At 40.5% G+C, this 16,353-nt stretch overlaps 1 protein-coding gene across 2 annotated transcripts in view; it reads left to right on the plus strand.

The window, feature by feature from the left end:
• The window catches only part of Ppp1r42 (protein phosphatase 1 regulatory subunit 42), a 40,298-nt gene that overhangs the window by 13,250 nt on the left and 10,695 nt on the right, over positions 1-16,353 (plus strand). For both annotated transcript variants that reach the window (XR_005875643.1, XM_005066750.4), the window contains exons 5-7: positions 414-530; positions 8,294-8,411; positions 14,150-14,281. Coding sequence is in view for 1 of the 2 variants with exons in the window: in XM_005066750.4 (XP_005066807.1) it covers positions 414-530; positions 8,294-8,411; positions 14,150-14,281 (367 nt within the window). In the remaining variant the exon portion in view is untranslated. The remainder of the gene's footprint in view (positions 1-413; positions 531-8,293; positions 8,412-14,149; positions 14,282-16,353) is intronic.

The raw sequence follows: 16,353 nt of genomic DNA on the forward strand, positions 1-16,353 counted from the left end.
AAGATAAAAACCCGGCATCCTTTCACAGCAGGCCACCGGTCTTCTTCCCTGAATGATATTTAGCACAGAACAGTCATGTGCATAAGCTGCAGTGAACAGTTTTGTCTACACTGAGCTGTCATTTTCACTGGTGATTTTTTTTTAATTTGTAGCTTTGTTACTTTATACTGTATTCTGGAGGAGGAACACAGAGCTTGTGGAGGGAACTAGAGGCGAGAGTCAGTTACATCACACACTAGGGTTGCAAAAGTTCAGACTGAAAGAAAACATTGGAACAGAATCTGTGCCTCTGTTTCTTGCCTACAAAGCACCCTGAACCAACACCCTTGAAGCCGTAAAGGGCCTGAGGCCTCTGCTTCTATCTGTAGCACTAAGGTTACTTACTAATGCTAACGTCATCGCTTTCCTTCCAGAAATCCCTCTCTATTTTGAATATCAGCAACAATAACATTGATGACATAAAAGACTTAGAGATGCTGGTGAATCTTAACCACCTGATCGCAGTTGACAACCAGCTGATGCATGTGAAGGTAAGGCCCGGAAGTCAGCCTCAAGCTGACTTGGCATTCTGCTTTTAAGATATACTTAGACGTACTATAAAATACTACCTTTTAAAGAACTATTCTGTGTTTATTCTAAACGTATCTTCTCAATCTCTACTTACATATAACTATTTGTGTCCTCTTCCCTGTTTTCTCCTGCATACCCAGCATCTCCATATTTTGCCAACCAAATGTAAATTTCTCTGAGGAGCTACATGACTTTTTCTATCTACATTATTTGTCCATCAAGCTTTTTCTTTTAGAGACAAAGTTTCTTCTTCTTTATCTCTGTGCTCCTAACAGATGAGTTACTAAGAACTATTACCGCTCCTAGCCATGCCCTGATGCTATGTGAAAAAGTAAAGAGATAGCAACTTATTCTAATTTGCACTAGCTAAGTACACATCTTATTATATTGTACCATACCATGTCATAACACTGATCATTCAACTATGTGTTGAACACTTCTATGTTTGTCTGGCATTGTACTACAGAGGAAGGAAGGATTCAGTTTCAGGCCTCAAGAATGTACCAGCTGGACATAGTGGCACATACCTGTAATCCCAACACTTGGAAGACAGAGACAGTATGACTGATACAAGTTCAAAGCCAGCCTGGTCTACATAGCAAGACTGCCTCAAAAAGAAAAGAAAACTAGATGGTGAGCATGCCAGGCATAAGGGATAACAGATGTGTTTCTCTGAGACAATCTGGGATGTTCAAAAAACAAAAAAGAGGTCAGTTCACTATGGTAGGATCCCAGGGCTAGCCCTTATTTCTGATACATTACAGGTGCCCAAAAAGTTCAGTAACACAAAAGCCACACTACAATATGAGATCAGAAGTAAGGGCATATTACTTTTTGGCATTTTGGCTAAGATCAAGTGTCAAAAGAAAAGGCATAGGAACCAGATCACAGGGTCCTCACAGAACATATTTATGACCCAATTCAAAGTGCAGAGACATCAGTCATTGGAAGGAATGTATTTTTCAAAAGGATTTTCAAAAGGAATGAGTTTCAAGAGTAAAAGCAAAGATAGGAGTTGGGAAGATATTAAAGGCAATAAGTAAGATAATGTGTTTGAGAAAAGGAGATGATGGTTGCTTGGAGATGAAGAGGAGAGGGTGTGTTGGTATATATTTTTAGGTAGAACCCATAGAATTTTCAGGATGCAAAAATAAAATGCTAAGCACTCTATCCTTGCTTAAAAAACTAAAGACATAGAAAAACGTATTCAATGACATTGTAGCAGAAGTTTCCCCAAATCTAGGGAAAGAAATGCACATCCAGAAAGACAAGACAAGAAAAATGACTCACATTGTAGTAAGTTAAAATGCCAAAAGTATAGAACAAAGAAGGAAATTGAAATCTGCAAAAGAAATGCCAAGTTGCTTTCAAAGTATGAACCTACTAGAAAAATGTGCAAAAATGCCTAGACTCAATTATTTGAATCAATATAGACCCTGCCCAAGACATACCTGAACAAGTTTTTGTGCTTTAAATCTTCTCCTGAGGGCTTAGTCAAAGATGGTCTTGGATCCTGGCATCTGAATATTAACTTCTTTGTATGTATTCTCTATGTTGTGGCTTCAAGTTTGTCATTATTTTTGCCCTAACCTACTGGTAAACACTATGCCTTGGGGAAGAAGTCTCTCATGCCATGAATAAGGTCACTGACTTCATCCAAAAGGTTGTCAGCAACAGACAGCTTTGTGCCGTGGGGAAAAGGCAGCCATCATTAGAGAAAGCGAGGCACCACGATAATTACCTGAAGTGCTCAGCACTTCCAGAACAGCTGCCTCTGGACGGACACCGAAAGGCCCACAAACGAGTTACACACAGAAACAACTGAGTGTGGTTACCTCCCAGGGAAGCAGGATGTGACAATGATTGCTTCTGCTGAGAATTTAGGGCGTCTCTAAAAATAAAAATTCAGAATTTAAATTCAAATATATAAGTATAAATGAACTCTATAGTCATTCATCTTATTAAATAATCATAATAGATTCTAATAATAAATAATTATTATATTATAATAAGAAATCCTGTTAATCTTCATGGATTTTATGTAGTATCATAAAGTAGAAAATAATAGCATTTACAGTATATTTTGGCATGGAAAAATCATTTTTTATTTAAATTAGAAGCAAGCTTGCTTCACATGTCAATCCCAGCTCCCTCTCCCTCCCCTTCTCCCCTGTCCTCCACCAGTCCCTCCAGCCCCCCCATCCTCACTCCCTTCCCCAGGGAGGGTAAGACCCTCCCTGGGGGTGTCCACAGTCTGTCATTTCATTCCCCAAGGTCCAGGCTGAGAGAGCCTCCCTCAATGTGGGATGAACACCCAAAGTCCATTTGTATGCCAGAGCTAATTACTGATATACTACCCAAGGCCCCATAGATTGCCTATGCCTCCTGACTGACACCCACATTCAGGGGGTCTGGATCAGTCCCATGCTGGCCTCTCAGCCATCAGTCTGGGATCCAAGAGGAAAAATCATTTTTTTTTAAATAGAAAAATAATGGTCTCTTAGAATGATTGTTACTAAGTCTTCCAATCCAGATTGCAACTTGAACAATGAAAAAGAAGATTAGCTATCAAGGAGAATTTTCCTTAAAACACATGTAGGGAAAAAGATACTACAAAGCCTGCCAGACTACTGAAATCTGAAATCTTTGTGCTCCATGGGGGGGGGCAGAAAACAAGAAAAATTTGAGTTGCTAAGAAACACAGACACTCACAGACCATGACCATTTCCTCGTTTACTGATGGCCCAAGAGCCTACTGAAGACGGAACACAGTCCAAAGAGATGCTGTGGACAGACCAGCTGCCTTGGCTACAATAGAGTTTCGTGTTTATTCTAAGAGCACCGGGAGCCACTGGAGGTGTGAAGTAATTAGATGTTAGCATTCTGAAAAGATTCTGCTTAAGTAGGGTGTGAAGAACAGATTGGAAGAATCCAGGCCACCTAAGAAATGGGAAGTAGAAACCTTGACACTGGGGTGGAAAGGGAGTGAACAAACCAGAGAAATGTTTGGAGAATAAAGTGGGTAAGGCTTGGTTCTGAGTTGGATGTAGGGAACATTGAGCAGAGTAAACGAGATATGGAAAAGCCTAGCTTCAGAATAAAGAGACTGTGAATGTTGATCATGCAGAGTTGGAGCGTCTTTGAGACATTCCAGAAAAAAACAAACAGTTGTATGTATAAGGCTACACACAGCACAGAGGCCAGAAGTAGGACTCTTCAGCACACTCGCTGTCAATGCAAATACCGTCATGGATGCAAACATCACAGCAGGAATTATTTTCTATGAAGGTTTAAGTAAATGGGCATAGTGGTGGACTACAGGAGGAAAACTTGTTTCTGTCAATGTAGCCTCTTCTGTGAGTCAGGGAAGGAAAACAAACGTTGTCTTTGAAGGAGCAGATGTCAAGTACAGAAAAGCCACAGGTTCCTGGAGGTTCTGTGTAGCCTTCTGAAATGGAGAACCACACGGGATAAGTGAATGGCCCACAGATTATGATGCCCCAAAGAACTGAGACTTACAATTCCATGCTTGGTAACATGTGATTCCCTGATAAGGTTCTCAGGGCCCTTTCAGCCTGTGGGAGTGCCCAATGGTTGAGAAAAGAAGGAATTGGTCTAAACTCTTAGAGCCTCACACAGAGTTTGAGCTCAGAGCATCAGCAACGTCATGACTTCTTCACCAGACACGATGCTCAGGACATGCACTCAAATAAGGTCCCTTGTGATTCTTTTTTAAAATTTAAAATTACAAGCCGGGCGGTGGTGGCGCACGCCTTTAATCCCAGCACTCGGGAGGCAGAGGCAGGTGGATCTCTGTGAGTTCGAGACCAAGCCTGGTCTACCGAGCAAGTTCCAGGACAGGCTCCAAAACAATACAGAGAAACTCTGCCTCGAAAAATCAAAAAAAATTTTTTAATTACATTTATTCTTTGTGTATGTGTGTGTGTGTGCCTGTGCATGTGCATGTGTATGCGCATGTGTGTGTAGCATGTATGTTGTGCAGAGTTTTCTCCTTCAGCCACGTGGGACCCCAAAGTTGAACTCAGGTAGTCAGGCTTGATGACAATCCCTTTACTTGCTGAGCCATCCCACAGCCCCCCTTGGTGATTCATATGCACAAAGAACTTTGAGAGACACTAGTCAACGGGCCTGGGGATGGTAGATAAAAGAACGGCTAAGAGCCAGAGAAGGAAGACTGGATATGAAGATGTAACAGAGAAGACGCCAGAGGAGGCAGCCAGGATCAAAAGGCTGATTAGGGGGGAAAGGAAGGGCACTCTTACGTTGTTGAGAAAAGTGAAGGAGAAAGGAGTCACAGGCAGGTAACTGAGAGAACATTAGTGAGACTTGACCTGCCTCCCCCGGTAAAGTACGGACCAAGGTCAGCTACTGAGGAGGAGAGGAAAGAGAAGTTTCAAGCCTGATGATGATGATGATGAATCTTAACTCGGGTGGGGCTCTCCTTTAAATGACATTTCATGACTTTTTGTTTTGCATTTCTTTCCTGTAACCTCCTTAAACTGGCATGTACCAATGCATAAAAACACCAAAAATTAAATGATTTATAGTTCAGCATACAAGTGGCCTATGGGTACAGGTTGAGTTATGAGTTTCACTACGCCAACATTATCCAAGTTGCTAATGCTATACAAAGTCAAATGCATGTCCAAAGATGCAGACAAAACAAAACTTGGAAGAAAAACAACAAAAATCCTTAATCTTTGCTACAGTTTTTGTCTGCAAAGTTTGCCAAATCAATAAAACGACCTGAGTTTATCCCACAGTTAGATTCATTAGTGATTTACTTCATTGGTTTTCTGATGACCATTTATCATGAGGTACAGAACCTTCAGAATGAATGGGAAAAATAAAAAACTTGTCATATTTGCCCCTTCTATAAACTAAATGTTTGATTTATAATACACCAATGAACAAACCACCACAGCCTGTCATGTTTTCTTAGTTTCTAATTTATTCAACCTCTGCTCAATATTGATCCTGGCAAGCAAGCATGGCCCAAAGATAAATTTATTCATTCCACACTTTAGTCAGGAACAAGCCAAAAATTATAGATTTTCTCAGGCAGATGATGACAGGCAGTCAGAGGGATGACAAATGGCTGTCTTTAGACTTAGTAAGGACAGTTGGGCCAGACGTTTCCGATAAAGATTGGAGCGTGCTGGTCAAATACAGGTTCATCACCATCATCATTAAAGCAGAGAACATGCCCTGCTCCAGACACCCATGCAGGGCCAGGGTACCAGCCTGCAGGGGAAAGGGAATTGGCTCCTCAGAGTTTTGCAGCACTCCTCTAAGCGATAGCATGACATGATCATTTATCAAACAGAGACTGTCCAGAGAAGTGTCTGGTTCCTTGAGTAATTTATTGAAGGGCAGGAGAGTGAAAGCATTTTATGAAGGACAGGAAGGCAATGAACAACCAGAGCGTATCCAAAGGGTAATCGTGTTTCAGAGCAGGATTAGTTTAGCCTTAAGTAAACATACACTGGAGGGAGTGTGTCCAGGGTCATTTATCAAGTGAGGAATAATCATCAAAACTCCAAGTATTGTTTTATCTGTATCGGTCTAAGGTTCTCTTGTTATGGACATCATATGAAACATACAGCGCACAGTTCCCTTCCGTGTGGCTTTTAGAGTAAGGGAAACATGGAACTCTTGCATAAAATAATCATGTCTATGTTAAACGTGAAACACATGTTTCAGAAAGAGCAGGATCTAAGGTCCAAAAATGAGGGCTGAGGTTATAATTTTGGAGACCACTTTCTTACATGAAGATAATGACTTGCTTGCTGGTCAATGGGTCAGAAGTTTAGTCTTTAAATTTCACTGTTAGTCAAAATTAAGAGAAAGGGACCTAGCTGAAGAACAGTAGGACAGGCAAAATGCAGAAAATGAACGAGCTTACCTATTTTGTTCTGGGCACTTTCTATGCTATGGCAGTTAATTCTAATTGTAGCCACATTATAAATAAAGACAAGAAGCCAGGCATAGTAGCACACACCTTTAATCCCAGCACTCGGGAGGCAGAGGCTGGCAGATCTCTGTGAGTTTGAGGCTAGCCTGGTCTATAGAGCAAGTTCCAGGACAACACAGATAAACCCTGTCTCAAGTGCAAAATAAAATTTGTATGTTTGTTGTACCATTAAAAAAAAAAAGATGTAAAGACAACCAAAGAGCATTACTTTTCTTGGAGCAATTATTATTAATCCTTTATCATAAAAAAAAACAAGTCTTTGGGGGCATTTGTAAGAAACATTCAAAGCATATGGCCTCTTCATTAAATAGTAGTTCAAATTTATTTCTAAAAAGGAAGGGGAGAAGCCGGGCGTTGGTGGCGCACGCCTTTAATCCCAGCACTCGGGAGGCAGAGGCAGGTGGATCTCTGTGAGTTCGAGGCCGGGCTGGACCGACAGCCTCCAAAACAATACAGAGAAACCCTGTCTCGTAAAACAAAAAACAAAAAACAAAAAAAAAAAGGAAGGAGAGAAAGCAAGAAAAGGAATGCAGAAAGATAAAGGGTTGGTGCAGGGCTTGACTCATGCTGGGAAAAGCAATAGTGAGAAAGAGGAGGTAGGGAGAGTCACCAGAAAGCCGCTTCTGACCCCCTCACCGTCATGTGACCCGCACACCACCAAGTTAGTTTTTTTTAAATATCAACAAGTCATTTTCTGGAAAGCTATAAAAGCATGCAAATGGCTATCACAAAAGGTACAGCAAAGCTGCACACGGTGACACACACTTTTTATCCCAGCTCTCAGGAGGCAGAGGCAGGTGGATGTCTGTGAGTTCTAGGCCAGCCTGGTCTACAGCGTGAGAGCCAGGTTAGCAAGGGCTAAATAATGAGAACCTATCAAAAAAGCAGCAACAACAAAATAAATAATGAAAATTATAACCACAGTAAGATCATAATTTCAAAAGAAGTCCCCATGCCTCCCAAAGATTGGAAGGAAGGGCATGTAACAATGTGTCCAATGTGATCTTTGGGCAGTAAACAGGCAAGTAATTACATTTTTCTGTTTCACAGTTTGACAGGATTTTCCCAAATTCTTCATTTAAAAAAAAAGGCAACAATGTATATTGCCTATCTTGCTGACATACTCTGCGCTGTTTATTGATTTGATGAGTCAATGAGTTTTACTGGGGGACTTACAGGAAGATGGAGGGGTTATTTACAGAAGCAGAAATGACTCAGAAGCAACTGCACCACCAAAGATCCTCTCCTGCACGTGTGCGACACTCCTGAAATCTGGAAGCCTGGAGCACATGACATAGCCCGCAGGCATCAACAGGCTGGAGAGGGTCTGGGCCCCTTCTAGGCATCTCTGTTGCTCCCTGCCTCTCCCAGACACTGCTAACGGAGTGTTCGCTTGATACTTTTCATTGCCTCCATGTGTAAACTCTTAGGAATCCCACTGAGAATTGGGGTATCTTCTGGAGAAAACTGTCTTCTTAGCTGTAAGATTGGGTCGATTTAAGGGCAACATGATCAAGAGCAGTGCTGTGATCCCCAACTTAAGACATCACATTTTGCCTCCTCTTTAGCTACCCCACTACTGGTGCAGACAAAGCTGGTGGTTGTACATGTTCTGCTTGAAAAGCTAGAACTCCATAAAAAGCAGTTACTGCCTTCAAACAGCAGTTGGCATGGGAAGTGCTGATAATTAGGAAATCCCATGCCGTCCTTTTTCTTCCCTGATTATAGGATTTGGAGCTTTTACTGAAAAAACTGATGAAGCTGTGGAAAATGGATCTAAGTGGAAACCCTATTTGTCTTAAACCGAAATACAGGGACAAACTGATACTGATGTCCAAGTCACTGGGTGAGCAGTATTGTGCATGTATCCAACTTTCTTAGAGAAAAGCACTTGTTTAACTTTTAGGTTAATTTATCATCAAGCTTTCAGAAATATGTATATAACATCTGGTTCTAGAAATTGCCCAACTTAAATCTATATGTTTGGATAATAGCAAAGGTAAAAACAGGAAGTAATCCTTGAAAACCTTTCTCTTCATAAATATACACCAGGCACACTTTCAGGAGAAAATGTGGCCACTATCTACAAAACTGGTTAGCCACAAATGTGTTAAACTTTCCTTTGAACAAGTCCCTGTCAGGTACTTAAACTCCTTAGCTCTTGGTCCTACAGATAAACTGGTCAAAGTTTGCTCATGTGTCATTTGCCAGATAGTACCCTTCATTGGAAAGGTAAAGGTGAGTTGCTTTATAAAATTCTTACAAACAATAGCTTCCTAAGTCTGCCCTGCACTGGGGAAAGTGGGCCAAAACCCTTGGTTGGTGGAGCCAAAGTTACATAGCATCAGGACAACAGGCAGTGCCATGCCACAAAGGAGCCTTGTGGGAGAGTTTCCAGGAGCAGAGTCTGGGCATGCCATACTTGAATATAAGAACCCTAAAATATGACAAAACTACTTCAAAACTCATAGCTAGTTAATCACGGTGCTGGTGCAGTGATTCTCTAGCAGGTCAAATAACGTACAACTGTGGGGGGGGCAGAGGCAAGAAGAGTCGTGAGTTCAAGGACAGCTTAATCTGCATACCAAGTTTCAAGACAGCCGGAGCTATATTGTGAGACCTGGAGTGAAAGAAAAAAAGTCCAATATGGGTTACAGTGTGATTCGATGATAGAGTATATGCCTAGTACTCACTAGGCCCTAGGTTTAATTCTCAGTTTTATCAGACAGACAGACAGACAGACAGACAGGAAGGAGGGAGGGAGGGAGAAAAGTAGGCAAAGAGAAAGAAGAGGATGGAGAAGAAAAGATAAAAATTTTTGTTTTAAAACCACTTCTTGCCAGGCAGTGGTGACCCACACCTTTAATCCCAGCACTCAGGAGGCAGAGGCAGGTGGATCTCTGAGTTTCAGGCTAGCCTGGTCTACAGAGAGAGTTACAGGACAGCCAGGGCTACACAGAGAAATCAGAAAACATTTCTCCTTATGCAAGATTGTAAAAGGCATAGAGATAAATCTATTGATTTCTGAAAGCAAATATTATTCCACGTTTGTCTCAGGTAAGCTTTATTAGTATAACACTTTGTGACTACAAGATTAATACTTTATAAGCACAGGGCTGACGGAGGTCAGTGGTAGAGGACTTGCCCAGTATGCACAAGCCCTATGTTCTATCCCAACACTACAGAGGAAAAAATAGAAGAAAAAAACCACTCCTGATCTCACCTCAGCTTTTGTGTTAAAACTTTAGTGTATGTCTTCCAAGTCTATGCACATAGACACACACAGCAAATCATTTGATTTTTGTCTTTGCTATTCTCATTTTTCCTCTTTTCACCAAGTTCAAAACAAAATAACAACAACAATAAAAGTTAAAAGAATATTGACCATTTCATGTTCTACAATTTACCCAGTCCTAAACTAACTCAACAAACGCTACATATGTTTTACATATGGTCAAAATGAAATAAATCTCACTAGCCAATGTCAGTTACCTGCTTTTTCTGTCCAAAATCACTTCTATACATAAAAGCCTTATGTAACATTATGGCTAAAAGTGGCATGGAATCAGATTACTCAAGACTATATATATATATATATATATATATATATACATATATATATATCAAGACAATGTATATATGCACCCCAAATACACTAGCACACTATATAAAATTATCACAAGAGCAAACATGTAAAGGCATCAGTAAAGACAAGCAGTTGAGAAAACTGAGCATAAAAGAATGATCTTTATGGTGGCAAAACATCTTGCCAACTTCTTAACCTACCATTTGTAAAGTGTTGTCATTCAGCTAAGAAAGGTGTAGAAAACATGAATTGGTTATACCTTCAGAGACTATGGCCGCAGTTAGAAAATACCATTACATTGCAGTAAGATATTTGGAGAGAGAACATGTTTACATCACTTATGTGACATGGCAGGGTTACAGTTGTCCTGTTGGTAGTTAGCCATCTATCTCTGCTTAAGTTAGACATTATCAGAGGTGCGCCTGTACAGGATGGATGTGGCGCTTCTGGGGCTAGGACTCTCTCTACTCCTGGAACCTCCTGAGGTGTCGGAGTCTATCACCTATGGATGACGAACAGACTACCATATTCTCAGTTCTGTCAATTATTTTATACTTTTAATACAACCCAGTGTCACAGTATTTAAGTAGCAACATTTATACGTTCAGCGGTAGGATTGACATCTTATTAGCGTATTCTCAGGTTCCCTGAAAGAACATGACTGCATAAAGCTTGCTGCTTCCTATGACATTCTGAACTCAGTGGGAGACATCACACAGATGGTGAAAGGTAGTCTAAAAACTATACAGATCCATTGTTAGAAAAGACTGTTTATTAATAAAGGCTACATAAACCACTTTATTTATGTGATACAAAGTGTAGTATAGGTCAAACAAAGTAAAGGACTTATTCAGTATCCTACATAATATTTATATATAACTAATTGTCACCCATCAGAATGTTTAAAGAAAGACATACTAATATGCTTAATGTATATGTTTGAGGCAGGGTCTTTCTGGGTAGCCCTGACTGGCTATCCTGGATCAGGCTGGCCTCAAACTCACAGAGATACACCTGGCTAGGCCTCCAGAGTGCTGAGATTAAAGGTTTGCACAACCCCTCCTGGTTACAATAAAATATTTTTAAAGTAGTATATGAAGCTTTTATCTATAGAGACCTCCATTTTATAGAAGGTACTCATCTGCCGGGTGGTAGTGGCGCACGCCTTTAATCCCAGCACTTGGGAGACAGAGGCAGGCGGATCTCTGTGAGTTCGAGGCCGGGCTGGACCGATAGCCTCCGAAACAATACAAAGAAACCCTGTCTCGTAAAAACCAAAAAAAAAAAAAAAAAAAAAAGAAGGTACTCATCTACACACATAAATATAGAAATAAATATATAATAAATACATGAACACACATGGAAACAAAATATTGCCAATAAATACTTTAAAGTAACATCTACCAGTGTGTACAAATGATTATTTATCATTACAGAATAAATTTTAATTTTTTTGGTATTTTATATTTTTCCAAATATCTTACACTATATAAAAATGACTTGTGTAATTGAAGAACCTGAAATTTAAAACCTCTTTTAAAGGAGCAAAATGTAATAATGATAGCTGAATGATAGTTCTAACTAATAGGCCAGCTCTGAAAGCTGGTCCTATTACAGCCCACAGGTCAGCTATAATAAGTGTTATTAAGGCTGTACATACTTTATACCATGTTATAAAAATAAGAGGTGCTTAAATTTTTATATAATTTTTCTTTTCTTTTTCTTTTTTGAGACAATGTTTTTCTGTGTAGCCCTAGCTGTCTTGGAACTCTCTATGTAGACTAGCCTTAGGAAGACAGGGTGTGTATAATAAAAGATCCTTTTCTGTTCTTTCTTCATGTTCCAGTTGTTTGTAATAAGTGGCATATTCTTTTCTCAAATCAAAAAAATGAAAATTCAACAAATGTAAGAGATGCAGTTAATAAGGTGCTTGTTATAAATGAGGATCTAAGTTTGGATTCCTAGAGTCCATGTGAAAAGCCAGGAATGGTGGCACATGCCTGTGATTCCAGCTCGGGAAAAAGTCCACAGGTCCTCTGGAACTCACTAGTAGTTAGTCCTTCCAATCTGGTAAGCTCAGTCTCAATGAGAGGCCCTGTCTCAAAGACTGAGGCGAAGATTGATAAAGCTTGACAGCAATGTCTGCATTCTACACACACACACACACACACACACACACACACACACACACACACACACACTCTCTCTCTCTCTCTCTCTCTCTCACTCTCTCTCACACACACACACTCTCTCTCTCTCACACACACACACACTCTCTCTCTCTCTCTCTTACACACACACACACACACGTACACATCAACACATACACACCACAAAAATAAAATCAATACGAGTATAAATGAAAAATAAATAAGTGTATGAATAAGGATTTTTCTTCTCCATTCTTTGTTTTTTACTCATTTTTTTTCAGACAATATATATTCTGATCAGGTTTTCCCCTTCCCCAACACCTCCCAGATCTTCCTCACCTCCTCACACATCCAATTCCATGCCTTCTCTCTCTTAAAAACAAAAAAACAACAAAAACACACACACAAAAAGGAAAATAAACAAGCAAAAGAACAACTGGACAAAAAAAAAGCCCAAACAAAGCAAAATAAACGAAAATACCACTGAGTTTGTTTTGTGTTCACTAGCCCTGTGCATGGCGCCTACCCTGAAGTGTATAGTTAATATCCTTAGAGAGATGAGAGGAAACTGAGTTTCATTCTCCAGCAGGTATTCACTGCAGATAGCTTCTTGACAGTGGTGGGAGCCCCTGTCCACAGCTGCATCTAAGTGATGGGACCCGGTTTGCCTTGAATCTATCCAGACCCTGTGCATGCCACCATGGTCTCTGTGAGGTCATGTGTGCACCATTCTTGGGAGTGGAAGCCAGTTTCTTTAGACCCATCCATCACCTCTGGGTCCTACAGTCCTTCTGCCGCCTCTTCAGTTTGTGTCCCTTGAGTCCTGATGGGGAAGGCTTTTACACTTTGTCTACTGTCCACTAGTGGGCCTTTGTGTCAGTTCCCATACACTGCAAGAAGCCTCTCTGATGATGGCTGAACAAGGCACTGATCTGTGAGTAGAGCAGAATCCCGTTAGGAGTCATTTTATTGCTGTGCTCCTTTAGTAGAGCAACACTGTTTAGTTTACCCCTGGGCTTAACGTCTATCCATTTTTGGATCTTGGCCATGCACAGAGTCATCAGAGAGTGGTTGGTTATTTCCGCAATGTTTGTGCAGCTGTTGCACCAGCATATCTTGAAGGCAGGTCACTGCTGTAGGTCACAGGGTTCGTAGCTGGGATACGATTCTCTATCTACTCTGGCAGCATGCAGAGTGCCTTTCAGTACCATGAATGGTGGTCAGTAGAGGTGAGGCCTCTAACTGGGCGCCAGCTCCACTGCTCCGTGTTTGATGACACAGCTAAGTGTTGTCCTCAGCAAGGGGTCCTACCATCAGTCTGTGGAGAGCAATCTCCATGGTGCCTCTTAGGCAACAAATCAGGAAGATGTAACCCATTCCTGGCACTGCTATTTTTGTTGTTGTTTGGAACAAATCTCACTGTGTAGCCCAAGCTAGCCTAGCATTCATTATAGTAGCCAGCCTATTCTGAAACTCATGCTAATTGTCCAGCCTCAACTGCCTGAATGGTAGGATTAGCTAACACATCTAAGGTATTTTAAAGAAGAACTTTATTTTAGCTTAGGATGTAACTTAAGTTACAATCCAGAAGTATATATCATTTTATTATACGTATAATATTATATTTATATATATGTATATATACACACATTGTATTTTGGTTTTTTATTCGGTTTTTTGGGGGGGGGTGGAAGGGTTTCTCTGTGTAGCCCTGGTTGTCTTAGAGCTCACTCTATAGACCAAGTTGTCCTTGAACTCACAGAGATCTGTCTGCCTCTGCTCCTGATTAAAGGTGCATGCCACCACTGACTGGCTGTACTGCATTTTTAACATACATATCTTCTCCAGAATTTCTTGATGGAAAAGAAATAAAAAACCTGGAGAGGCAGTTCCTACTGAATTGGAAAGCATGCAAGGATGCCAAGAAAACCAGCAAGAAGAAGAGCAGTAAAAGTGAGGACCTCAGCAACTCCTACATAAGTGAGTGCCTGTCACCACCACCCTCAGCAGATGGGACAGTCTAAAAACTCCTAGAAACAAGGGGGAAGTGGTGCTCAGGGTCTGTGGTAGAAGTGCATACAGCTATGTAGCTGTCAATAAGGGTACACAGAGCTATTAGGAACTTCTGCCAGCAATAAAGATGGTAACCAGTAAGAAAACCCCTGCACCAGCCACGTAAGCAGTTATGTCATGAGTGGGGAAGCTGTGAGGTTGTATTCCAGCAAAGGTGTACAATATCAGTTGCATAAGTGATAAAACAGTCAAGGTATAAATTGGGAAACCTAAGTCACCATATAGTTAACATTAGTGCAAAAATTATTTTTGTCATTAGGATAAAAAATTAAAATGTCTCACACGTAGCTGCTCACACCCATAATCCCATTACTCAGGAAGCTGAGACAGGAGGATCACAATAAGGCCAGCCTGAGTTACAGGGTGAATTCCAAGACAGTCTAGGCAACAGAGTGAGACCCTGTCAAAAAAAGCAAAATGATAAACAAATAAATAATAAAATTAAATGTAAGTTAACCATTTCTGACCTATACTCTGGCTGGTCTACTTATTATGAACACACGCTTAAAGTCTAAATGCTTAGATTATAATATGCAATGGTGTTGAAAAGGACACACTAACCTTCGCCTAATTAATGCAACTAAATATAAATAGGGGTAATGCAACAGTTATCTTGTTGGATTAGAAAGCACTCCAGCATCAACCCCGCAGAGTCTGAAACGGAATAGGCCTCTTCTGCACACAACTGTCTGAATCCCAGCATTGGCTCCACAACTCACTCTGCTGGGCACTTTGGATGCAAGGGATGGAAGCATTCCAGAGAGGTTGTTAGGCCAAGGGAATGGACACTGGAGCACAACAGTTACATGGAGAGCATGGAGGCCTGCCGCTCTAGGACAGGGTTGGGGGATAGAAAGGCATGGAGGTCTGGTGATCTTGCTATGTCGTGTCACCGAATACTGACTGTTGAAATCATTTAGAACTGGGACTTTGCTAGCTGACAGTATGTCAGTGATGGATACTGTGCTGGCAATGCACACTTTTCATGGTCTGAAACTTGTACAACACACAGGAGACATCTTCTGTTTTTCCTCCTGGCTGCATAGTAGTGTGCACACTTGTACTAGATATTTAGGGCTATGGCAGGAAGATTTCAAGTTTGAGGCCAGCCTAGGCAACTTATATCCTGTCTCAAAATAAGGAAGGGCTGGGCATGTTAGTTCAGTGGCAGAACACTGTGTGTAGAGCTCTAGCTTCAGTCTCCTCTCTCTCTGTCTCTCTGTCTGTCTCTCTCTCTCTCTCTGTTTCACACACATATACACAAGGGTTTTATGGCTTTCAATATCATATCAAAGCACCTTATTAATACTGAAGTACCCATAGATCTAAATGTCAGGCTTCACCCCAAAACTAAGCCTATGCTAAAATAATATCAACTTCTTCATAGGTTTCAAATGATTTTTTACAATCCACAAACAGCTAAGTGAATTTTAACTTCAATGAAATTTGGTGAAGTAATAAAATTATAATGTACCTTAAAGCCTATAATCATTGAAATTAATCATTTAATTTTTCAAAGGAACCCTAATTGATCTCTTTATAATTAATGTGGCCAAAATGAATTAGCAAATGCAATCTTTAAAGTTATATGAAAACACCCATTATAAAATATCTGAAAGGAGGTTGGAAAACTGCCCCGTTCCACACAGCACCCAAAGGTCAGGAATGCAGAGATAAACCCACCTGGGAAGGTGAAATACATGTATTCTGAAAATTGCAAAGCAACAATAAAATAAATTAAACAGGTCACAAATGAAAAGCCACCCCATGTTTGTAAAGTGAAAGACTTAAAGGTTACAATAGCCATCCGACCCAATGTGATTATAGATTCAATACAATTCCTGTCAAGATCACAATGGCAGCTTTTACAAAAATAAGAAAAGTATTCTAAATTAAATATGGAATCACAAAGATCACAAATAACCAAATCAATCTTGAAGAAAGCGAAAGCTAGAGGCATCATAGCTTCTGATTTCAAA

The sequence above is a fragment of the Mesocricetus auratus genome, unplaced genomic scaffold (assembly GCF_017639785.1).
Source record: "Mesocricetus auratus isolate SY011 unplaced genomic scaffold, BCM_Maur_2.0 Super-Scaffold_6730, whole genome shotgun sequence".
NCBI lineage: Eukaryota > Metazoa > Chordata > Mammalia > Rodentia > Cricetidae > Mesocricetus > Mesocricetus auratus.